The 27,151-nt window shown below is 39.7% G+C and overlaps 1 protein-coding gene across 1 annotated transcript in view; it reads right to left on the bottom strand.

The window, feature by feature from the left end:
* The window catches only part of CCDC170 (coiled-coil domain containing 170), a 151,982-nt gene that overhangs the window by 60,181 nt on the left and 64,650 nt on the right, over window positions 1-27,151 (bottom strand). Inside the window, exons 7-8 of the mRNA XM_053709267.1 lie at window positions 25,700-25,885; window positions 14,983-15,300 (exon numbers count right to left, since the gene is read on the bottom strand). Coding sequence (XP_053565242.1) covers window positions 14,983-15,300; window positions 25,700-25,885 — 504 coding nt within the window. The remainder of the gene's footprint in view (window positions 1-14,982; window positions 15,301-25,699; window positions 25,886-27,151) is intronic.

The following is a 27,151-nucleotide window of genomic DNA, read 5'->3' as shown; positions in this document are numbered from 1 at the left end:
TGATATTCTTGGGGGGGGTAAATACATCTACCCTTCGGGGCTGGCGGGGCTCCCCCTCCAAGCCAAAGGAATATTCCTCATGCCAGGGCTCCTGCCAGGTATCCTCCTCTAATGCAGGCGGCATGATATGTGGATTCTCTATTGAGGCAGTCCAAGCCATGTCATGCCTGGCATACTCCTGCTGTATTATCTGTACCGGTGGTTGAGGTGGACATATAGTTTGAACCGGTGTTGGGGGATTCATGGGCGTAGGCACCCTGGTGACTGGAGGTTCTGTGGAGGAGTCAAATGATGAGAGGGATTAGTACAGTCAGATATCTATCCATGTGGGCATACAATTTACATGCTAGGGCCTATCCACATTCTCATGTCAAACTCTATAACATGCATGTGCACATTGAGATTTGTGATATGAGGGTTTGTAATATGCAAATTATACATGTATGTGTTTCATACAATAGTTCTGTGTACATGTCAGTGATGGAGAAAATGTGTTCTTTAAGTGACACTATGGTTGTGATGACTATGGTGTCCATTTACTGAAAGGTCTACATGTGGCTTGTGGCCTGTGTTACTCTGAGACATGTTAGTATTTCACTATTCTACCTCATATCATGATTTTCAATGTGTTAAGTAGCATTAAATGGACATGCAAACCATATTTATTATTTCATGATTCAGCTAGCCAAGCATGGAATTTTAAAAAACTTGTAATTTACTTCCAGTAGCTAATATGCTTCATTATCTTGATATTCTTAGCTGAAATGCATTTCTAGATAGGCTCAGAAGCTGCTGATTGGTGGCTGTACATCAATGCCTCGTGTGATTGCCTCACCCATGTGCATTGATATTTAATAAACTAAGATTATCAAAATAATAATTAAAAATAGATAATGGAAGTAAATTTTGATGTTGTTTAAAACTGTATTCTCTATCTGAATAATGAAATAAATTCTTTGTGTTTCATGTCCCTTTAATGTTAAATCTCATTGTATATTTAGTTGTTAGTAATCAAAATACCATGATCCTCATTGTGTACATGAATGTGTGACAATATAGGATGTTATAACTCAAATACATATAATACTAGTGTGTGGGATGTTACTCACCAGTATGCTGTGCTGATGTTGCAGTCCCTGAGTCACGAGCCCCTGGAAGTCCACGGACTGCTGTTAGGCTCAGGGACCTACAAATGAGCTCCTGCCACTCATTGTATTCGGCCTCATAGTGAGGCCCACCTCCTGTTGCCCTCTGGGAGATTGCTTCCTGGCCCATCCTCTCCTTGACTCTCCTCTCCAATCATTCCACCTCTTCTTTAGGCCGTCCACATTCCTCCTCTGTTGGGACACACCATTGACGGCCTCCACCACCTTCTGCCAAGCATCTTTACGCCTACGGGCAACTCCTTTGCCCTTCTCTTGTCCAAAGAGGGCATTATGGTTCTCCAGGACAGCCTGGACTAGAGCGAGGTTTTCGGCAAAACTGAAATTCGGACACCTCATACGCTCCTCGTCCTGGGCTGCCTGGCTCCCTCCCTGGGATGTCCCTGGTGTGGGTTCCTCCCTATCCTCTCCCTCCTCCCCCCTTCTATCCCCATGTGCACCCTCTATCCCTCTTCTCAGTGTGCCTGGCCTTGGGGCAACCCCACTCCCATCCTCCCTTCTGGCTCTCCCTCTCCCCACTCCGCTCACTCCCTGACGGGGACCCTGCTGCTCCTCCTGTACATAATCCTCTCCCTGCGACTCCCCTTCCCTCCTCCCCCCAGCCCTATCTCTCCCTGACATCCTCACACTACACACACTCACACACTCACACTCACTCCCACTTCAATCACACACAATCACAACCAGACACTCAGCCTTTCAAACTGTAAAAGATAAATAAAAAGTGTTGGGTGTTATCAAAAAAAAGTGTTGTGTATTTTGTATATGTGTGTATGCAAAATGTGTGCAATATGAAAAAAAGTGTAAGTAAATGTACTGGCTTAACAATCCAACAATCCGACCTAACTAACTTGATGAAATGCTCCTTTCTCACTACTCTTACCACTAATCTCTATACTCGCTGTAGTGTGCTGTAGCTCCAAGAACCAACCAAACACACTAAAGAAATGGCGGCTGCGCAGGTGTTTAAGTATGATTTTTTAATCTCGTCATTACGTGGCCCATCTTTTAGAACTGGCGTTATTTTTTACGAGTCGTAGGCTAATTTGCATAAAACTACACTTTATTGAGACTTTACGTGAACAAAATACAGGCGCAAGTACTTGCGACGACTAAAAGGTGTATTTGCGCACATTTTGCCTGCTCGTTGGTTTTTCAGACTTACGCCAGTTTAGCATCTGACGGCGGTGAATATTGGATAGCTCGAGTTGCGAGCTGAAACTGCGGGCGACGCGGGTTACCTCGCTTGCGCCGAAAACTACGATCTATATCGGATCGCGCCCGTAGTGTTTAAAGGTACATGAAACCCATTTTTTTTTTTTCATGATTCAGATAGAACATGTGGGGCGCGATCCGATATAGATCGCAGTTTGCGGCGCAAGCGAGGGAACCGGCGTCGCCCGCAGTTTCAGCTCGCAACTCGAGCTATCCCATATAAGTCGCCGTCAGATGCTAACGTGCCGTAAGTCTCACAAACCAGCGATGTCCAGAAATCTGCGCAAGTACAAATTTCTGGCGTCGCCAGTGACTTGCGCCACGTTAGAAACTGCCGGCGCCTATAAAACCTGACTAAAGTCTAAAACACCCGCACTGTCTAACACGCCTCCCTAACATAGCCCGCACTGTCTAACACGCCTCCCTAACATAGCCCGACAAGTCTAACCCTCTATCCGCTATCCCCCCTCACTAGCCTAACAATAAAAAAGCTATTAACCCCTAAACCGCCGCTCCCGTACCCCGCCGCCAGCTATATTATATCTATAACCCCCTAAAGTGAGCCCCTAACACCGCCGCCATCTATATTAAAATTATTAACCCCTAATGTAAGCCCCTTACACCGCCGCCATCTCTATTAAAATGATTAACCCCTAATTTAATCTACCTACCCCGCCGCCAGCTATATTATCTATATTAACCCTAAGTATATTATAGTTAATATAGGTATTACATTATATATATTAACTATATTAACCCTAATTATATTAGGGTTAATATAGTTAATATAGTTACTATAGTATTTATATTAACTATATTAACTCTATCTAACCCGAACACCCCTAACTAAATTTATATTATATTAATCTAATTCATTTATAAACTAAAATATTCCTATTTAAATCTAAATACTTACCTATAAAATAAACCCTAAGATAGCTACAATATAATTAATAATTACATTGTAGCTATGTTAGGGTTAATATTTATTTTACAGGTAAATTGTTAATTATTTTAACTAGGTATAATAGATATTAAATAGTTATTAACTATTTAATATCTACCTAGTTAAAATAATTACCCAAATACCTGTAAAATAAATCCAAACCTAAGTTACAAATACACCTACACTATCAATAAATTTAATAAACTACAAACATCTATCTAAAAATACAATTAAATTAACTAAACTAAATTACAAAAAAAAAAAAACACTAAATTACAAAAAATAAAAAAAAGATTACAAGATTTTTAAGCTAATTACACCAATTCTAAGCCCCCTAATAAAATAATAAACCCCCAAAATTAAAAAAATTCCCTGCCCTATTCTAAATTAAACAAATTTCAAAGCTCTTTACCTTACCAGCCCTTAAAAGGGCCTTTTGTGGGGCATGCCCCAAAGAATTCAGCTCTTTTGCATACAACAAATACAATCCCCCCCCCATTACAACCCACCACCCACATACCCCTATTCTAAAACCACCCAAACCCCCCTTAAAAAAGCCTAACACTACCCCCCTGAAGATCTCCCTACCTTGTCTTCACCACACCGGGCCGAACTCCTGATCCGATCCGGGCGATGTCTTCCTCCAAGCGGCAAAGAAGAATTCTTCCTCCGGCGATGTCTTCCTCCAAGCGGCAAAGAAGAATTCTTCCTCCGGCGACGTCTTCCTCCAAGCAGCAGCAAAGTCTTCATTCTTACGGCGGCATCTTCAATCTTCTTTCTTCGCTCCGCCGCCGCGGAGCATCCATCAAGGCCGACGACTGAACGACGAATGAGGTACCTTTAAATGACGTCATCCAAGATGGCGTCCGCCGAATTCCGATTGGCTGATAGGATTCTATCAGCCAATCGGAATTAAGTTAAAAAAATCTGATTGGCTGATTCAATCAGCCAATCAGATTCAAGTTCAATCCGATTGGCTGATCCAATCAGCCAATCAGATTGAGCTCGCATTCTATTGGCTGTTCCGATCAGCCAATAGAATGCAAGCTCAATCTGATTGGCTGATTGGATCAGCCAATCGGAATGAACTTGAATCTGATTGGCTGATTCAATCAGCCAATCAGATTTTTTTAACTTAATTCCGATTGGCTGATAGAATCCTATCAGCCAATCGGAATTCGGCGGACGCCATCTTGGATGACGTCATTTAAAGGTACCTCATTCGTCGTTCAGTCGTCGGCCTGGATGGATGCTCCGCGGCGGCGGAGCGAAGAAAGAAGATTGAAGATGCCGCTGGAAGAATGAAGACTTTGCTGCCGCTTGGAGGAAGACGTCGCCGGAGCAAGAATTCTTCTTTGCAGCTTGGAGGAAGACATCGCCCGGATCGGATCAGGAGTTCGGCCCGGTGTGGTGAAGACAAGGTAGGGAGATCTTCAGGGGGGTAGTGTTAGGCTTTTTTAAGGGGGGTTTGGGTGGTTTTAGAATAGGGGTATGTGGGTGGTGGGTTGTAATGGGGGGGGGGGATTGTATTTGTTGTATGCAAAAGAGCTGAATTCTTTGGGGCATGCCCCACAAAAGGCCCTTTTAAGGGCTGGTAAGGTAAAGAGCTTTGAAATTTGTTTAATTTAGAATAGGGCAGGGAATTTTTTTAATTTTGAGGGTTTATTATTTTATTAGGGGGCTTAGAATAGGTGTAATTAGCTTAAAAATCTTGTAATCTTTTTTTTATTTTTTGTAATTTAGTGTTTGTTTTTTTTTGTAATTTAGTTAAGTTAATTTAATTGTATTTTTAGATAGATGTTTGTAGTTTATTAAATTTATTGATAGTGTAGGTGTATTTGTAACTTAGGTTAGGATTTATTTTACAGGTAATTGGGTAATTATTTTAACTAGGTAGATATTAAATAGTTAATAACTATTTAATATCTATTATACCTAGTTAAAATAATTAACAATTTACCTGTAAAATAAATATTAACCTTAACATAGCTACAATGTAATTATTAATTATATTGTAGCTATCTTAGGGTTTATTTTATAGGTAAGTATTTAGATTTAAATAGGAATATTTTAGTTTATAAATGAATTAGATTAATTTAATATAAATTTAGTTAGGGGTGTTAGGGTTAGATAGAGTTAATATAGTTAATATAAATACTATAGTAACTATATTAACTATATTAACCCTAATATAATTAGGGTTAATATAGTTAATATATATAATGTAATAACTATATTAACTATAATATACTTAGGGTTAATATAGATAACATAGCTGGCGGCGGGGTAGGTAGATTAAATTAGGGGTTAATAATTTTTATATAGGTGGCGGCGGTGTAAGGGGTCAGATTACGGGATAGATAAGGTAGATGACAGCGGTGTAAGGGGTTCTAATTAGGGGATAGATAAGGTAGATGGCGGCGGTTTTAGGGGCTCACAGTAGGGGGTTAGTTTATGTAGATGGCAGCGGGGTCCGGGAGCGGCGGTTTAGGGGTTAATAACTTTATTAGGGATTTCGGGGGGGGGGATCGCGGTTGACAGGTAGATAGACATTGCGCATGCGTTAGGTGTTAGGTTTATTTTAGAAGATCGCGGTTGACAGGGAGATAGACATTGCGCATGCGTTAGGTGTTAGGTTTATTTTAGCAGACAGTTTAGGGAGTTACGGGGCTCCAATAGTCAGCGTAAGGCTTCTTACGGCTGCTTTTTGTGGCGAGGTGAAAATGGAGTAAGTTTTCTCCATTTTCGCCACGTAAGTCCTTACGCTGCATATTGGATACCAAACTGCGCTGGTTTGGTATACCTGCCTATGGCCCAAAAAACTACGGGCGACGGCAGAAATATACGCGCGTAACTTCTAGGTTACGCCGTATATGTGATACCAAATCAGCGTAAATATTGGCATCGTCGGCTTTTGCGGGCGACGCTTTATATCGGATCGACCCCGTGATTTTAAACAACTTTTCAATTTATTTTTAATAATCTAACTTGTTTTTGTTCCCTTGGTATACTTTGTTGAAAATGATACCTAGGTAGCCTCAGGAGCTGCTGATTGGTGGTTGCACAAATGTGCCTCATGTTATTGGGATTACCCAATACATTCAGCTAGCTCCCAATAGTGCATTGCTGATTCTTCAACAAAGGATAACAAGAGAATGAAGCAAATAAGATAATAGAAGTAAATTGGAAAGTTGTTAAAAGTTGTATTCTCTATCTAAATCATGAAATAAATATTTTGGGTTTCATGTAATCTTCAATTTGATATCTATGCAGACTTGATTGCAGAATTTATTTGGATGTTTTTGACAGACTGAATTTGTATACCTTATGCAAAAAGAAATGAGTTATAATAAAATGATCTGATTATTTAACTATTATATTAAATATGATGGTCAAAATATTAGCATAACCATTACAGAATTTAGGGTTGAAGAGTAAGCACAATATATATGGTTATTTACCCATTGTTTCTAAAATTGGACATTGTAATGCAAAAATGACATGTTCGAATTGGTTAGAGTGTGTACATTTTCCATTAGTAACTCAATCTTACTATGTTCCTTTAAAAAACCTTTTTAATTGTTTTATCTACAAAAATCCCAGTAAACTTTAATGGTGAATTTTGTACAAAAATCATTAGATAAACTTTTTGAAAGGATTGTGATTGACCCTATGTGTTTAATCTATGCACATACTTAGGTAAAATTCTGCTTGGGAGCCGTAAGCATTGCAGCTCCCAAACAGAATATGGCTGGCGATTGGTTGTGCAACTGCTACTCCTCAGTGGCTGATTATCAGCTACAAGGCCTGCAACTTTGCAGGGGTTACACACATAGGGCTAGATAACAACTAGTGTGCTATTGGTAGCACAAGGTGCGCTATCAATATCGCAGGACTGGGCTAAGTTAAAGGGACAGTAAACCTCAAAAATAATGTTAAATAATTCTGCACATTGTGCAGAATTATATAATATTATATTAGCCAAACTTTGTAAAACCTAATATACCCTTTTAATTTTTTTTAAAAAACAGCTGTTTTACAGACCCACTCTCTGTGATCTTCTGAGCGGGTCTGTTTGTTTCACACAGCGCATCGGGCCAGCTGTATAGTCACAGCCCGGCCCGACCGCGCCATAACACTAAGTGCAGCTCGCTCCTGCTCTGTCTGACAGCTGCACTGTGTATAATGGCGCGGTCGGGCCGGGCTGTGACTATACAGCTGGCCCGATGCGCTGTGTGAAACAAAAAGACCCGCTCAGAAGAGCACAGAGAGCGGGTCTGTAAAACAGCCGTTTTTTACAAAAATTAAAAGGGTATATTAGGTTTTACAAAGTTTGGCTAATATAATGTTATATAATTCTGCACAATGTGCAGAATTATATAACATTATTTTTAAGGTTTACTGACACTTTAAGTCCACAATCTGGTATTACAAGTCCATGGTAAAACAGAAGGACCAGAGAATGTTACATCCACTAAGCGTACCCAATGCTTTCAATGGATATTGTGACCTCGCTAAATATAGTTCATATCACAAGTTGAAAGTTTTGTGTTGCACACAAGTAAATTGTTAGGGCTACTAGAAAAGTATAATAAAACACATATAAAACATATTAAAATAATATTTACACTATATATATATATATATATATATATATATATATATATATATATATATATATATATATATATATATATAAAATATAAGTTTATGATTGAAATAAATGTAAAAAAAAGTGTTTAAAAGGGATATGGTATATGTCAGTGTTTGAATGGGAAGGGCTGAAAGGTGTATATATTTGTATGTACAGTATGTATGTATGAATATATATATATATATATATATATATATATATATATATATATATATATATGTAACACAACATGGGTTATAACATAAATTATGCTTACCTGATCATTTCATTTCCATCAAGGGGAGGAGAGTCCACGGCTTCATTCATTACTGTTGGGAATTATGAACCTGGCCACCAGGATGAGGCAAAGACACCCCAGCCAAAGGCCTAAATACCTCCCCCACTTCCCTCACCTCCCAGTCATTCTGCCGAGGGAACAAGAAACAGTAGGAGAAATATCAGGGTATAAGTGGTGCCAGAAGATTAATTAAATTTACGTCCGCCCATCGGAAATACAGGCGGGAGCCGTGGACTCTCCTCCCCTTGATGGAAATTAAATTATCAGGTAAGCATAATTTATGTTTTCCATCTAAAGGGGAGGAGAGTCCATGGCTTCATTCATTACTGTTAGGAACATATACCCAAGCTCTAGAGGACACTGAATGAAACCGGGAGGAAAAAGGCGAACCATAATCTGAGGGCACCACAGCCTGCAAAACCTTTCTACCAAAAACAGCTTCCGCAGAAGCAAAAACGTCAAACTTGTAAAACTTTATAAAAGTGTGTAAGGAGGACCAGGTAGCCGCCTTACAAATTTGCTCCATAGAGGCCTCATTCTTGAAGGCCCAAGACGAAGCCACAGCTCTAGTTGAATGAGCCGTGATCCTCTGAGGAGGCTTATGTCCCGCTGTCTCATAGGCCAAGCAAATCAAGCTCCTCAACCAAAAGGAAAAATAAGTGGAAGATGCTTTCTGCCCCTTGCGTTTCCCTGAATACACCACAAAAAGAGATGTAGACTGTCTGAAATCCTTCGTAGCCTGAAGATAAAACTTCAGGGCACGAACCACATCCAGATTATGAAGCAACCTCTCCTTAGAAGGAGAAGGGTTAGGACACAAAGAAGGAACCACTATTTCCTGATTGATGTTACAGTTAGACACCACCTTGGGCAGAAACCCCAAACCAGTGCGAAGCACAGCCTTATCCACATGAAAAACCAGATAAGGAGGCTCACATTGCAAGGCAGCCAGTTCAGATACTCTGCGTGCAGATGCAATAGCCAACAGGAAGAGAACCTTCAAGGACAGTATCTTAATGTCAATAAAATGCATAGGCTCAAACTGAACCTTCTGCAATACCTTAAGGACCAAGTTTAAGCTCCATGCGGGATCAGACTGTCTAAAGACAGGCCTGATTCTAGACAGAGCCTGAACAAAAGATTGGATGTCAGGGAGCTCAGCCAGCCTCCTATGCAACAAGACTAATAATGCCGAAATCTGTCCCTTTAAGGAACTGGCGGCAAGACCCTTCTCCAAACCGTCTTGGAGAAAGGACAGAATCCTGGATACCTTCACCTTATGCCAAGGATATCCATGCTTCTCACACCAGGACAAGTAAGTCCTCCACACCTTATTGTAGATGTGACGAGTGACTGGCTTCCTTGCCTGAACTAGAGTATCAATCACGCTTTTAGAAAAGCCTCTCTTGGCCAAGACTAGGCGTTCAATCACCACGCAGTCAGCCTCAGAGTATCAAGATTTTGATGTTGAAAATGGCCCTGTGCCAGCAGAACCCTGCAACAGGGTAACCTCCACGGCGGAGGGGATGACATCCCCACCAAATCCGCAAACCAGGTCCTCAGCGGCCACAATGGAGCAATCAGAATGGCCGAAGCCCGCTCCTGTTTCATGCAAGTGGTAACGGTGGAAAAATGTAAGCTAGGCTGAATCCCCAAGGCACCGCAAAGGCAACTATCAGCTCTGCCTGGGGATCCCTGGACCTCGACCCGTAACGGGGTAGCTTGCAATTGAGTCTGGATGCCATGAGATCTATCTCCGGTGTTCCCCACCTGAGACAAATCTCTGCAAACACTTTGGGGTGAAGAGACCATTCCCCCGGATGGAAGGATTGCCTGCTGAGAAAGTCTGCTTCCCAGTTGTCCACAAGTGGAATGTGAATCGCTGAGAGCGAGCAGCTGTGGGACTCCTCCCACTCCAATATCTGAGACACCTCCCTCGTGGCTAGGGAGCTCCTTGTACCCCCCTGGTGGTTGATGTAAGCCACTGAGGTCATGTTGTCGGTCTGGAATCTGATGAAGCTGAACACCCCCAGAGGAGGCCATCCCTTCAGAGCATTGTAGATTGCTCAGAGTTCCAGAATATTTATCGGGAAGAGAGATTCCTCCCGGGACCATTTTCCTTGTGCCATCCTGGCACCCCAAACAGCTCCCCATGCTGCCAGACTCGCATCCATGTTCACAATCTCCCAGGACGGTCTCAAGAAGGATGTCCCCATGGACAGTTGCTCTGGATGGATCCACCAAGAGAGGGAAATCCGAGTCCGAGCATCCATGGATATCTGTTGTGATAGATCTGAATGATCGCCGTTCGACTGTCTCAACATGTACAATTGAAGAGGTCTGAGGTAGAACCTGGCGAATGGAATGACGTCTATGCTGGAGACCATGAGTCCGATCACCTCCATACACTGAGCCACCGAGTACACTTGAGGAGTACTGAAGGGCAAGATAAGAGGACGCAATCGATGGTCTGTGAGAAATATCTTCATGGACATAGAGTTTATTATCATGCTCAGGAACTCCACCCTGTTGTTGGGAACCGGGGAACTCTTTCCTGAGTTGATATTCCAACCGTGAGATTGGAGTAAAAATAGAAGCGCCCTAAAAATGAACCTTTCTGAGACTGGTGATGTCACCTGGACTAGGATGTCGTCCAGATAGGGCGCCACAGCAATGCCTCTGGATCTGGCCACTGCAAGTAGCGCCCCCAGAACCTTTGTGAAGACTCTCTGGGCCATCGCCAGACCAAAGGGAAGGGCAACAAACTGGAAGTGTTGGTCCAGAAACGCAAATCTTAGAAACTGGAAGTGGTCCCTGTGAATTGGCACATGAAGGTAAGCGTTGTTCAAGTCTATAGTTGTCATGAACTGTTCCTCTTGAACTAGAGGCAGAATAGATCTGATCGTTTCCATTCTGAATGATGGGACACTCAGAAACTTGTTAAACACTTTAGGTCCAGAATGGGGCAGAACGTGCCCTCCTTCTTTGGAACCAGAAAAGGATTTGAATAGTACCCTAGACCCCTTTCTGCTTGGGGTACTGGCACGATAACACCTAGAGAGGAGAGATCCCTCCCACATTCTAGAAAGGCTTCTCTCTTTTCCGGTCTTGAAGACAGGTTTGACAGGAGGAATCTGCCCCTGGGCGGATGGGATCTGAACCCTATCCTGTAACCTTGGGCGACAATGTCCAGAACCCAAGGATCTTGAATGTCCTGCAACCAGGCTTCTGAGAAGAGAGATAATCTGCCCCCTACTTGGTCCGGAGACCAGTCGGGGGCCGCCCCTTCATGATGATTTTGTCTCGGCGGGCTTCTTGCTCTGCTTAGACTTGTTCCAAGAATGACGGTTTCCAAGTTCCCTTGGACAGGTCCTCTTTCGCTGGCGCTGGGCTTTGTCTGCATGAAAGGGACGAAAAGTAGATCCTTTAGGCTTAGCCTTCTTATCCTGTGGTAGGAAAGCTCCCTTGCTTCCCCTAACCATGGATATGATCAAATTCAATCCTGGACCAAACAGAATCTTTCCTTGAAAAAGGCAGGGACAACAGCCTCGACTTAGAGGTAATGTCCGCAGACCAAGACTTTAGTCACAGAGCCCTGCAAGCTAAAATGGAAAAACCTGACACCTTAGCGTTCAGGCGAATAATTTGCATATTGGTATCACATAGGAGAAAATTGGAAATCTTCAGCACCTTAATCTTATCCTGTATCTCGTCGATGGAAGTCCCCCCCTCGACCATTTCACACAGGGATTCACACCAATATGTCATAGCTCCAGCAACCGTGTTTAAGGCCGCTGCCGGCTGAAAAACAAACCCCGTGTGTTGAAACATTATCCTTAACATGTTATCCAACTTTTTGTCCATGGGCTCCTTAAACGATGAACTATCCTCGAGAGGAATAGTTGTCCGCTTTGCGAGCGTGGAGATAGCACCATCCACCTTAGGAACAGAACCCCACAGCTCAAGCTGAGAATGGGGAACAGTTTCTTAAAGGAAGAAGAAGGGGGGAAGGAAGAACCTAATCGCTCCCATTCATTCTTAATAATATTCGCCATCTTAACAGGAACCGGGAAGGCCTGAGGCACCACCCTGTCTTCATATACCTTATCAAGCTTAGGAATCGCAGGTTCTTCTGAAAGTTTCGGTTCCGGAACTTCCATAGTAGCGAGCACTTGTTTCAGCAAAAAGCGCAAATTTTCCATTCTAAACCTAAAGTCAGGCTCCTCCGCAGCCGGAGGTTTGGATGACATGGACTCCGACCCAGAAGGGGCCTCCTCCGAAGAGTCGGAGTGGGCCTCATCATTGTATAATGCCTCTGATATTTCCATAGGCATAGACAAACCCTTGGCCGGGCCGCCATGATACACTCTACGCTTGCGTTTAACAGAACGTGGTAAGGCATGGATCACTTTCGATACCGCCATTTGCAGTTGATCCACAAAATCTGACAGCCAACGAATCTCTCCGCAGGAGTAATGCTTGGATCCTGGGGCGCTGCATGTGCAATTGAAGATAAATGCAGGGAACGCACCTCACGGGACGGGGAACCCTCAGAGGTGGACGGCCCAGTAGTACTAGACATCCGTTTACTTTTAGATGGTGTAACTTTATTAAGGCATGTGGAACATAGTTGAGCAGGGTGATCTACCAGAACCTCCTCACAATAACACAGGAATGAGACCTTGTTAAAGAGGGAGAACCCTCCAACGTGTCAGAGTCCTCCATAGCTTGCGCTGTTATTACAGACTAGATTATCTTAATAATTAGGCACCTTTATACCTCCAATGGCCGGACTACAGAAACCATTCCGTCTCCTGCGCCACTGATCAACAGAGAAGAGAGCTAGCCACACCACACATGGAATGCCTGACAGGACTGCCCCTGCCTAAGGAGAAAACGCACCAAAAAATGGCCGCGTAATACTCCCATAAGTCACCTGAAAGTTCCACACATTGCCAGAGCCTCATCTTGCACATAACGCAGCAATGACACAATAAACAATATCATGTATAAACCCCCCTGTTCAATAATCCCCTTTCCAGGAATATTAACCCTTGATTCTTTAAGATCATACACTGTGACCCCGTCTTCCATGTTATCATTTATGCAATAAAAAATGAAACGATCTTACCAGAATCTACGCCATAGAACAGGAACATGGCCCTTCAAGTGTGACCGGTTAGAAGCCTCGCTCCTGACATGGACTTGAGTGAAAAAGCATCCAGCGAAACTCGTCAACGCTGATTGCTTGTGGAGCTGTTAATATGAGTCGGGATGGTTTCGCAGAAAGACTCTCCCTGCATCTCCGGACTCTAACTTTCGCCCAGGCTCTTACTGAGAGGCTGACAGGACTACTTAAAACTCCAGTCCTAATGTGAAGAGTACTACCCTCCATAAGAGACTACTCCGATCTGTGACAAAAGGCAAAGAATGACTGGGGGATGAGGGAAGTGGGGGAGGTATTTAAGCCTTTGGCTGGGGTGTCTTTACCTCCTCCTGGTGGCCAGGTTCATAATTCCCAACAGTAATGAATGAAGCCGTGGACTCTCCTCCCCTTTAGATGGAAATTAAGGTGAGTTATGTATTTATTAAATATAAAATACTGAAAAATACTAATGTAATGTAAATAATTATTATAGATGTATTAACAAATTCTAAATAAATAATTCATAGAATATATATATATATACAGTATATATATATATATATATATATATATATATATATATATATATAATTTTTTACAGTATCTATAATAATTATTATTAATATTTTGTAATATTTCCTATTTTACATAATGGTAGACACATCGCCACTGGTTCAGCCCCTTTTTTGGAATATATATAGAGACCGACGGACTGCAAGTCTGACAAACCCAAGCAGGCAGTTTATCGTCAGTCTGTCGATCTTTTGAATATCGGGGCTCTAATGTCTGATTACCACAGTAAGGCATCCATATTTTTACAATAGTACAAACTCCAGGGACAATTATGACAAGGACAGGAGGCCAAAAACATAACTGTCCTTAGAAATTTGGGACAGCTGATATTATATAATCCATTGTCTGTGAAACACCTCTCAATCATATTGTTTTCCTACTACAGCAACATTTTTTTTTAACCCCTTGAGTGCTAACGACGGCTCTGGAGCCGTTGCAGAGTTTCCCACTCTGGTGCTAACGATGGCTCAGAGCCCTCGTTAGCACTCTCCCACCTTTGAGGGAGATCTGGGAGTACCCACCCGCTCCTACCCTGACGATCGGGCCTGCATAGTGACAGGCATCGCCGGGGCTTCATGTTTTGTGCGGTGACGTCACGCGCAATGACGTGATGACGTCACCACGCAACTTTATTAAAACTTTACAATACGAAGTATAGGGAAAGGGTGCATGCTGCTTAGATGCCTGTATCTCGGGCATCTAAGCAGCTACAGACCCCCAAGACCCACCAATGGAATCGTAATTGGTGTAAGTCTTGGGGATCTTGAAAAAAAAATACAAAAGTTTAACAAAAAAAAAAAAAAATTTTAAAAAAAAACTTAAATCACCTAGCACCCAGGTGGAAAAGTGCTTAGCACTCAAAGGTTAAAGAAAATAAACTGTAATCTATTTTTAAATTACATTGTTTAGATGCAGAAAATAACAAAATTACTTTAACATCCCTTTAAATGATTTAAGTAGTTATTTTGTTTGTACAATTAAGATTAAAGATATATACATTAAAATTACCATATTTTTGCTTTCAGCCTTGTTACATAGTTCCCGAATCCTCTCCAAGATGGCTTCCTCTTTTGGTTTCACAATTGCAGAATCACGACTAAGAGCCGCTGCCACACTTTCCTTGAAAGACTGTGATAGGCTGTTTGCTGTCTTGGCCTCAGCAAGGCTGTTTTTCAAAGTCATATCCATCTCTGTTGAGCTTTTCTTAACCTGGCTTAACTCTACTTTGCTGGCATCCCATGCCCTTTGTGCAGCATTATGTCTATCTTGCAATATCCTTAGTTCTCTCTGAAGATCTTGTTTTGCATCTGTGACACTTTCTAGATTCTGTTGTAAAAGGAAAAAAAATCTCAGATTTGGCATTTTATTGCATCAATTCAAATACAAACATAGGTAAAAGTAAAAAAAAAACATAAAATTGATGCCTTTCCAATCTTGAATATGCATCGTAGTTATATTTATTTGTAATCACAAGCATTGATATATTTTTTAGCATATCAATAAAAAAGGGTTAAAATCTATTAAAGGGCCATAATACCCAAATGTTTAAACACTTGAAAGTGATGCAGCATAGCTGTAAAAAGCTGACTAGAAAATATCACCTGAACATCTCTATGTAAAAAAGAAAGATATTTTACCTCAAAAGTTCCTCAGTAGCCACCTCCCATTGTAAAGGATTTCTAAGCAGCATTTTAGTGTGTCTGTCCTGGGACAGCCGAAGGGATGAGCTTCGTGAACTCTCATATTATTTCACCAATCAGGTAAAGGAAGCTTACTATGAAATCTCATGAGAGTTAAGTCAAATCTCATGAGATCGCAGTAAGAGTTCATGACCTCAGCACTGCTGATGCTGATTGGCTGCTGTTCATTTCTTCATTTTTTTTAATTTTTTACCTGCAGCTGGGAGCAGCTGATTATAACTTTTTACACAGAACTTACTCTGCTGAGCTGAGGAGATTGTGAGGTTAAATATCTTCCTTTTTTACATAGAGATGCTCAGGTGATATTTTCCTGTCAGCTTTTTACAGTTATACTGCATCAGATTCAAGTGATTTAGCATATGAGTATTATGTCCCTTTAATTTAAACCATGCATGTTTTAAAAACAAGTATAACCTGATGCTACCAACATTACATAAATATGTGCTGAACCATTACCAGGAGAGATCATTCTTTATGCTATGGCAACTAGGCTGGGGAACCAATGGTTGCACTCATAGAACATTTGCTGGCTACCACCATATTGGTTGGTTTCATTAGCTGTAATTATTGGTGGAACATAAAAAGTCAACACAGAGGTGTAGTGACTGTTGTGGGTTTAGAACTAGGGGATGGAGAATAGAGGGCCCCTTTCTGTACTCATCATATTTATTTCCATCTCCCTCCCGTTGGTCTTTCTTTTCTTCTCTTTCTCTTAATTTTATTTATTTTATTTGTCCTCTTTCTCTGCAGGTAAAGCAATGTTCTTTCTACATTTTCTCTTTTTATATCTATATTCAGAACTTATATTTTTTTCTGGGTACGTTTACATTTTATAGACCTAGGGGGTGGACCTTGCTGCCCTATAATCTAATGCTGTCCTGTAGTCTCTATCCCATAGGAAGTCTATGATTCAGGTCCTAGATGTATCCTAGCCCTGCTCTAGTGCACAGTTCTTTCAGGTTCATTTGTTTCTTCCCATTTTTGTACTTTTGGGTTCTTTCAGATTTCTTTTACAATAGTTTTTACACTGGGATTCTTTTTTGATAGTAACGGTTATTCACTGGATGAAATGTGCTACCTATATCTACCGAAATCCTGGGAAGAGGCAAGAGCTTTTCTTCTATATCCTAGAACATATGTATAGTAGACCAAGCACTGGTATTATACAGCCTTAAGCTCACTAGCAATAGTCCCCTAGTGGACTCGAGAAGTGACTATAGTTTGTGTGATATAGTGAGCGCTGGGAAGCTTAAAAGGACTGTTAGAGTATGGATGTTTAAAAATGCAATATATGTATTACAGTTAAATAAAATATACAGTATAATACATTCAGATTAAAAACTTCTTGATATATTCAGATTAAAAGACTTCTTAAGATCTTTCTACAATCTCCATGGATCCATGAGATGATGAATTAAAAGATATAGTTTTATCTATGTCTGTTAGCTAAAAATGCCCTGCTGTTGGAACCAGTGTTACGTTAGCTCCAATAACAGTCTATGATCATAATATTATTAAAATATAGTTTGAGCACAGATATATGTAAATAGCAATCTGGAGTGTAATAACCAGAAATTAGTGTAATGTGATATAAACGATGCAAACACAATATAAAAGATGTAAACACAATATAAAGGTGTGAGTGATACAGATTCAATATATTTACGATACAGTAGTGCGGAACAAATGCAATTTAAGTACCAGTAAGGTGACCGGATAGATCCGGTATAAAGAAATAGTGATGAAAAAAATGTTTTTCGAATGATCTCTATAAAATGTCTCTTTGAAAAATCACAGTGTTCAAAAAATCACAGTGTTCAAAAAATAGTGTTCCAAAAAAAAAGTTAGTGTGTGTGAAAAAATCCTAGATGATTAACTCCAAATGAAAACTCTTCCCAAAAACTTCCAAAAATAACTCCAATAACTGTGGTGACTGTGAGATATAATTAAAAAGAAATGAAGAAAATGCAAAAAGGAAAAAATGAAAAAAATACAATGATGTAGCGGATAGGTCCAAAATCTTCCTCCTAAATCTGTGGGTAAAATAAAGTACAATAGTGTAATAACGCTTATATGCGGTATAATGGAATCAGAAATGTGCTCACCAGTATGTCGACGCGTTTCGGCCCTCCTAGGCCTTTCTCAAGACAATACTGGTCTGTATGTCTCTGGGAGCTTTATACCCTAAAATGTAGGTGATTGGTTCTACTTTGGCGCCAAAAACGGGGTCTGCCCTTTCCTGTTTGTCCCAGTGTTACATGTGAAACTGTAGTTTTCTTTATTGTTTAATGTAACTTTTATGTTATTAAAGTATTTGATTTTTTTCGTGTACCTTACTATTCTATGGCGTCTATTATTTCTCTAATGTGGTGTATATCAGATAATATTTCTTTTTTCTTTTCTCTTTTCCCTTGGTTGCCCCACTTCCGGAGCATTTCACTCGTTATCTCTTCCGGTTTCTTTACCTGTAGCCTAACATCCGGTTTCGCTTTCGCTACTTCCGGTTTCGCTTCTACCGGAAGTTTGGAATTACTCATGTCCGGTTGTGCTATTGCCGGATGTTTATCTTATTTATAACTTTAGTTTTGTCTGTGATGTTTTCTGTTTAGCCTGCTTGACTATGCGGTAGGTTAGGGGTCTAGCGATGTCCTAATATTGTATGTATGAGCCATTGTTTTTGTAAAACTTATGTAGAACGCTCTTATAAAACATATGTAAAATATAAAAATATAAAAATATATACTAAATGTAAGACTACCTTTACTTATAAGTGTGAATATTCTACAGACGATCCAGAATGTATAGATACCTATATCTTTAAAATTGTTTAAGATTATTGGTCAGTAATTTATCATTTTTCAAATTATCTGTCACACATATAGGAATTTGTGTGAATAGGTCACACGTTTAAAATACAGAATGTTCTTGAAACTCGTTCAAATAGTGTAAACAGGTACATGAGATCAGGGTGGGGTTTATAAGTGATAGAATGGCTTTTAGGAAGCATATAGAAGTAAAAATCTCTCATTTGCTTAGAAGGTTGTTATACCTATTGAAGATGGCATATACAAGTTTTAGTAGTTAGATTCATTTTTCTGCAATAGTTGAGATTTCTTATTTTAAGTTTGTTGTACATGGGGGAGCGGGTGAATTTTGTTGATGTACTCAAAAGGGAAGACCTCTATAGTGTGTCTTATATTTTGGGTGCTTAGGGTGGGAGTTTGGAGAATTACACATTATCCTCAGTTTAAAAATGGGTTCCTATTCTTTTGGTTCTTATTCTTTCTCAGTATATTCAATCTATAAATGAATATCTAGGGACTTACTGGTGTATATTGCGGATTCTGTCTACTAGTCTATCAATCTAGAGCGTGCAATCCAGCTAGTGTGAAAACACATGCCTTTATTGGTATGCTTTTGTTTGATAAGGATATTCAGTGGTATATTTGTTTTATACACCATCTATAGGAAGTAACAATTGCTGTCTAGTCTTTTCTTAAGGACAGCAAGTGTGACAGATCCTCTTTATGATTCAGTCCCTTGGGGAAGAGGCAATCCAATGTAAAGATCCATTTAGATTCATTGAATAGCAATTTCTTCTCGTGGTTTCCTCCTCGCAAGTTCTTCTCTATCTTTTGGATCCCGAAAAACTTAAAGTCTTTTATATTGCCTCTATGGGTTATGGAGAAGTGTCTGTACAGTGGCGTGTCTTTATCCAATTTTTCAATGCATAATATGTGCTCTCTTATTCTGTCCTTTAATGTTCTTGAAGTTTGTCCTACATATTGTAGGACACATGGGCAGAATATTACATAGATGACTCCCTTATCTTGACACCTGATGAGGTCTTGTATCTTATGTTCATCCCTCTTGTCATGTCCAAAGAATTTGTTCGTTTTGACTCCACTTCTGCATGCCTTACAGCTCGGGCACGGGAAGAAGCCTTTTATCACTTTCCCCTGGTAGTTTGTGGTAGCCTTTTTTCTGTTCTTCAGGACAGTTGGGGCCAATATACCTTTTAGGTTGTCGGTCTTTCTATAGATGAATCTCGGTTGAGCTATCAGTTTTTCACCTATCACATCGTCTTCTTTTAGAATGACCCAGTGTTTTCTGATAATTCTTTCAAGTATATGTCTATTAGAACTATATTATGTTATCATCGGTACATTTATTCTACTGTCTTCTTCTCCTATTATCGGTCTTGTTTTGTACTTCAGCAAGCTGTTCCTGTCTGTTTTGACAACTTTCTCTATCTTTTCCACCAGATTTTCTTCGTTGTACCTCTCTCTAAGAATCTTTCTTTTAGTATGTTTGCTTGTTCAGCCCATTTGTTGGAATTAGAGCAGTTCTTTCTTACCCTTAGAAGCTTTCCTTTTGGAATATTAGCTTTCCAGGTAGGGTGGTGGCAGCTCATACTGTGAATGTAATTGTTACAATCTACTTTTTTAAAAAAAGTAGATGTTTCAATTTTGCCATTTTTCACCTCTATTGTCAGGTCAAGAAAATTTATTTTATTATAACTGTATTCAAACGTGAACTTAAGATTTCTCAGATTTTTATTCATCACGTCAATGGTATATATCAAATCTTCGATTGACCCCTTCCAGATGATAAGGATATCGTCTATATATCTTGAGTATAGGACCAGATCCGTGCCTGCTGGGCATGAGTCCCAGAATATTTGTTCCCAATGGCCCATGTATAAATTGGCGTAGCTAGGCGCGAACCTGGTCCCCATTGCTGTTCCACAAATTTGTCTAAAGAATGTGCTGTTATTGTAAAAATAATTATGGCTCAGAATATATTTTATGCTCTCTAATATGAAGAGACGTTGTCCATCAGGTACTTCAGGATCCTTTAGTAGAAAAAAGTCCACTGCTTCTAAGCCTGCCTCATGTGGGATGCTCGTATATAGCGATGTGACATCGCATGTTGCTAGTATGTAGTTCTCATCCCATACTATCTCATCCAATATGGATAGTACTTGAGTGGAATCCCTCAGGTACGATGGAAGCCTTGTGACATATTTTTGTAGGTTCCTATCAACGTACTCCGAGAGATTACTAGACAGGGACCCTATGCCCAAAATAATAGGTCTTCCTGGCGGGTTTTCTAGGGACTTGTGGATTTTGGGTAATTGATAGAAGACTGGAGTAATCGGATATGGTACTTTGATGTAGTTAAATTCTTTTTCATTCAGTATCCTCTGTGTTTTGGCTTCTGTTAGTAGAGCTTCCAGTTCTGTTTTATATCTTTCCACAGGGTTATTTCTGAGTTTTTCGTAAGTCTTCTCATCATCTAGAATTCTCTTACACTCATCCTCATACTTTTCTTTGTCCATTACGACAATTCCGCCGCCTTTGTCTGCCGGCTTTATTACCAACTCGTGATTTCTTTCGAGTTTTCTTATAGTTCCCATTTGCGATCTTGTCAGATTATGCTTAATCTGTTTTGTCTTTCTTGAGTTGAGGTTTTTGATGTCTCGGCATACATTTGCCTCAAATGTTTCTATCGCCGTGCCTTTACTGCTTACCGGATACAAAGTAGATCTGGGTTTGAGGTCTGTATGTGTATAACAATCCTCTGATGATTTCCTTTGCTGAATAATATTTCTTTCAAGTGGTGTTCTTGAAAAATGTCTCTTTAATGTCAGTTTTTTTACAAATTCCTTTATACCTATAAAGGTTTGGAATTTGTCCATTCCTTTGGCTGGAGCAAAGTTGAGACCATAGGATAATACTGATACTTCTTCTTCCGACAGCGGTTTGGAACCGAGATTATATATTCCTTTATTTTTTGAGGTAGTAGATTCTTTGCTAGTACTGCTATGACATGATGTGGTCTCTTGTCTTTCTTTTCTTCTTTGGCCTTTCTTAATTTCGCACCTCCTCTCTTACCTCGATGGGTCTTCTTTTCTGGTTTGGGCTTCTTGATTCTTCTAGCTCTATGTTCTTTCTCTTAGTTGTTGTTCTCTCCTTCTCTTTTTCTCGGGGGGGTTGGGGACTTCCCCCTAAAAAAACTTGGTCAGCAGTAGACGTTATGTTTAGGTTTGTGGTGTTACCTGGATTTTGATTACCCTTATGAGGTTGTGATATATGAGTACATTGTCGTTGTTCTCCCTTAGAGTTATTTCTTTGTCTTGTGTCACTTTGATTTCCATGGTACATGGGCGGGTCTTCTCTCCAACTTTGTCTCCGATATGTATTCCTATGATTCATAGGCGTGTATTGATCATAGTTGGATCTATGATCGGCGTAGTTGTTTCTTCTACCATAATTATGGTTATCCTGTATGTGGTCATTGAATGAAATTCTTCTTTCAAAGCCATTCCTCATTAGGGAGGCCCCTCCATCTCTTTTATGGTTGTTGTACCGGTAGTTTGTGTTGTACCTTCTCATATTGTGGTTTGACGGGTAAGTCCTTCTTTCCTGGTTGGGGTATCTGTTAAATCTTTCCTCTTCCGATCTTGGTTCCCGTTCGTATCCCCTTGATTCATAGTAATCTCTGCGGGTATGATACCTTCTCTCATTTGGGTTATACCAATATCTTGTTTTGAATAGTATCTCCTCCCTTCTTTGGCCACGATATCCCCATGTCCTCCTTTGTGGGAAGTGTTCTTCTCTGTTCCCTCTATATGAGTTGTTGGGTCCATCATAAGGGTATCTATTTCCTCTTGAGCTTTTCTTTGTCTCTGGCCAAGTGTCTTTGTTTTCTATATTGGAATGTCTTTGTTCTTGATCAGTGCCTTGATTTATCGTGTTTGTGTTTTCTTTATTTTGTGTTTCCTCCATCTCTATGAGGTTTGACTCATTTTGTTTTTTCATGTTGAGTTCTCTATTTAGTTTTTTGGTTTTCTTGGTAATTATGTCGTCCCTAATTTTCGTGATTCTTTTAACCAGACTTTCTTTCTTTTCTATGAGTTCTTTTGACTCTAGGTCTGTAAAGTCTATGTTATTTAACATGACTTCATCCTCTTTAATTTCGTTATTTAGGTTTTTGATTAGAGACGTTCTGTATTCGATGATTAATCTAATTAGTTGTTTCGATGCGTCCAGAAGAATCTCAGCCCATTTGTCTGCAAATTGTGGATCTACTAGCTGGAATGCACAGTCTTTCTTAATACATAAGCCTTTAGGAATAATCTCTAGTTCTAAACATTTATTCAAATAAGATATTTCAGCTTTATATCTGACTTCTGATGTGAGAAGTTTTTCTAGATTTTTAAAAATAGAGGTGATATCTAGTCTATCTGGATCAGTCTGAGTATCAGAGGATGATGTTGAGATATTAAATGTGATGTCTCTTCTTAGTTTCACTAGTGAATCCATGCTATTTGTTTTTGGAATAGTACTAGGTTGAAAGAAAAGTTAAAAGGGGGTGGTGAAGGAATTGGATTGCTAATTGATGCGTTCTATTTCCTTTGGTAAGAACCCTCTTGGGTGTCTTAATATAGTCGTGAAAGTGGTTACTGCTGCTCAGAATACAAACTAGGTGTAAGGGTAATCTTAGAACATATGTATAGTAGACCGAGCGCTTGTATTATACAGCCTTAAGCTCACTAGCAATAGTCCCCTAGTGGACTCGAGAAGTGACTATAGTTTGTGTGATATAGTGAGCGCTGGGAAGCTTAAAAGGACTGTTAGAGTATGGATGTTTAAAAATGCAATATACAGGGAGTGCAGAATTATTAGGCAAGTTGTATTTTTGAGGATTAATTTTATTATTGAACAACAACCATGTTCTCAATGAACCCAAAAAACTCATTAATATCAAAGCTGAATAGTTTTGGAAGTAGTTTTTAGTTTGTTTTTAGTTATAGCTATTTTAGGGGGATATCTGTGTGTGCAGGTGACTATTACTGTGCATAATTATTAGGCAACTTAACAAAAAAACAAATATATACCCATTTCAATTATTTATTTTTACCAGTGAAACCAATATAACATCTCAACATTCACAAATATACATTTCTGACATTCAAAAACAAAACAAAAACAAATCAGTGACCAATATAGCCACCTTTCTTTGCAAGGACACTCAAAAGCCTGCCATCTATGGATTCTATCAGTGTTTTGATCTGTTCACCATCAACATTGCGTGCAGCAGCAACCACAGCCTCCCAGATACTGTTCAGAGAGGTGTACTGTTTTCCCTCCTTGTAAATCTCACATTTAATGATGGACCACAGGTTCTCAATGGGGTTCAGATCAGGTGAACAAGGAGGCCATGTCATTAGATTTTCTTCTTTTATACCCTTTCTTGCCAGCCACGCTGTGGAGTACTTGGACGCGTGTGATGGAGCATTGTCCTGCATGAAAATTATGTTTTTCTTGAAGGATGCAGACTTCTTCCTGTACCACTGCTTGAAGAAGGTGTCTTCCAGAAACTGGCAGTAGGACTGGGAGTTGAGCTTGACTCTATCCTCAACCCGAAAAGGCCCCACAAGCTCATCTTTGATGATACCAGCCTAAACCAGTACTCCACCTCCACCTTGCTGGCGTCTGAGTCGGACTGGAGCTCTCTGCCCTTTACCAATCCAGCCACGGGCCCATCCATCTGGCCCATCAAGACTCACTCTCATTTCATCAGTCAATAAAACCTTAGAAAAATCAGTCTTGAGATATTTCTTGGCCCAGTCTTGATGTTTCAGCTTGTGTGTCTTGTTCAGTGGTGGTCGTCTTTCAGCCTTTCTTACCTTGGCCATGTCTCTGAGTATTGCACACCTTGTGCTTTTGGGCACTCCAGTGATGTTGCAGCTCTGAAATATGGCCAAACTGGTGGCAAGTGGCATCTTGGCAGCTGAATGCTTGACTTTTCTCAGTTCATGGGCAGTTATTTTGCGCCTTGGTTTTTCCACACGCTTCTTGCGACCCTGTTGACTATTTTGAATGAAACGCTTGATTGTTCGATGATCACGCTTCAGAAGCTTTGCAATTTTAAGAGTGCTGCATCCCTCTGCAAGATATCTCACTATTTTTGAGTTTTCTGAGCCTGTCAAGTCCTTCTTTTGACCCATTTTGCCAAAGGAAAGGAAGTTGCCTAATAATTATGCACACCTGATATAGGGTGTTGATGTCATTAGACCACACCCCTTCTCATTACAGAGATGCACATCACCTAATATGCTTAATTGGTAGTAGGCTTTCGAGCCTATACAGCTTGGAGTAAGACAACATGCATAAAGAGGATGATGTGGTCAAAATACTCATTTGCCTAATAATTCTGCACTCCCTGTATTTATTACAGTTAAATAAAATATACAGTATAATACATTTAGATTAAAAACTTCTTGATATATTCAGATTAAAAGACTTCTTAAGATCTTTCTACAATCTCCATGGATCCATGAGATGATGAATTAAAAGATATAGTTTTATCTATATCTGTTAGCTAAAAATGCCCTGCTGTTGGAACCAGTGTTACGTTAGCTCCAATAACAGTCTATGATATCTACCGAAATCCTGGGAAGAGGCAAGAGCTTTTCTTCTATGTCCCTCAACCTTGTCTTCACCTGACCAACATCACAAACGTTTCAAATTTGTATATTCTACACAATGGAGTGCAGATTACTCGTACATATTCAATAACATTGCTTTAGGTTCTTGAGTTGCACTGTCACTTTGTTTATTTATATGTGATCAGTGTCACAGTTATATCTGCAAAATGTAATACAAATATTACTCAAAAAAACAAAGTTGTACTCTAGAACACTTCCATTCTGCTACAGGTGAGAATACAACCAATGATTGGTGCATACAAATGTATTCCTGCTTATTTGGTCACTAGTTGTATCCTCATATGAAGTGGTAAGAGCACAACTTGAAACATATTTGTTTAAAAAATAATACATATTTAAAAATGAAAACACAGCTTTTAACGTGTACACTAGACTAGAGTGCCCCTTTTATTCATTTTGAGACATGAATTACCTTGTGGCTGATTGTTTTAATTTTTTATAAATAAATTAATTTTTACATTAAATATTTAATTAAGGAACACTGCATTAAAAGAATTATTACACATACCTTGTGTAGGTTGTCAATCTGTTGTTTAAATGATGCTGCCTTTTTCTGCTCTTTATTAACTTCAGAGACCAATCTCATGATAGTCTCTCTGCTGGCTTTTGCTTCAGTCTCATGGACATTAACGGTTTCTTCAAGTGTGCCAATTCTACCCTTTAATCCCACATTCTCTTTATAGAGCTCACTTACCTAGCAGCAAATAAATACATAACACAATAAGACTCACTCATTACTCTTTAATTAAAAAGAAAACAAACCTTTCAAAACATTTTGGCTAGATTACAAGTGGAGCACACAAATATAAGTGCTGTCGAATACTAACTGCACTCCTATTCTTGGGTTGGTATTACAAGTCAAGAGCTAAAGACTCATGCATGCTAACATCTGGAGGTTGGATAGCATGGCTGTGCTAACTCCCTTTCCCCATAGACTTGTATGGGGCATGCTAAAAAAGCGCCTTTTCTGGCTTTTGCATGCACGCTAAAAGTGAAGCTGTGCTAGGACAACTGCGCTTAAGCTGAAAATGCGTTAAGAATACTTGAAATACCTATATTCCTCACTTAGAAGAAATTTTATTTCAATTTTATTTATATATATGTATAAATTAATTATATATCCCCCTAGGGACATCTGCAGTCTGAAACTTAGGGCATGTAATTATTATGGAACCTCCCACACAATCTCCTGCTCTCTAAAAACGTCTTAAATACATAGCAGGTGCAGTTAACCCCACGGCTGCCAAAAAGGCTAAAACTGCAGTCCCCTCTGCTAGCTAGCTGCTGATATATATATATATATATATATATATATATATATATATATATGTGTGTGTGTGTGTATGTGTGTGTATGTATATATATATACAGTTGTGCTCATAAGTTTACATACCCTGGCAGAATTTATGATTTCTTGGCCAATTTTCAGAGAATATGAATGATAACACAAAAACTTTTCTTTCACTAATGGTTAGTGTTTGGCTGAAGCCATTTATTATCAATCAACTGTGTTTACTCTTTTTAAATCATAATGACAACAGAAACTACCCAAATGACCCTGATCAAAAATGTACATCCCCAGGTGATTTTGGCCTGATAACATGCACACAAGTTGACACAAAGGGGTTTGAATGGCTATTAAAGGTAACCATCCTCACCTGTGATCTGTTTGCTTGTAATTAGTGTGTGTGTATAAAAGGTCAATTAGTTTCTGGACTCCTGACAGACCCTTGCATCTTTCATCCAGTGCTGCACTGACGTTTCTGTATTCTGAGTCATGGGGAAAGAAAAAGAATTGTCAAAGGATCTGTGGGAAAAAGGTAGTTGAACCTGTATAAAACAGGAAAGGGATATAAAAAGATATCCAAGGAATTGAGAATGCAAATCAGCAGTGTTCAATCTCTAATCAAGAAGTGGAAAATGAGGCGTTCTGTTTGATAACATAATGCATTCATCTTGC

The sequence above is a fragment of the Bombina bombina genome, chromosome 4, assembly GCF_027579735.1.
Source record: "Bombina bombina isolate aBomBom1 chromosome 4, aBomBom1.pri, whole genome shotgun sequence".
NCBI classification, from domain to species: Eukaryota; Metazoa; Chordata; class Amphibia; order Anura; family Bombinatoridae; genus Bombina; species Bombina bombina.
Note: the sequence above shows the minus strand (reverse complement) of the source record. Positions and strands in the feature narration are given on the sequence as shown.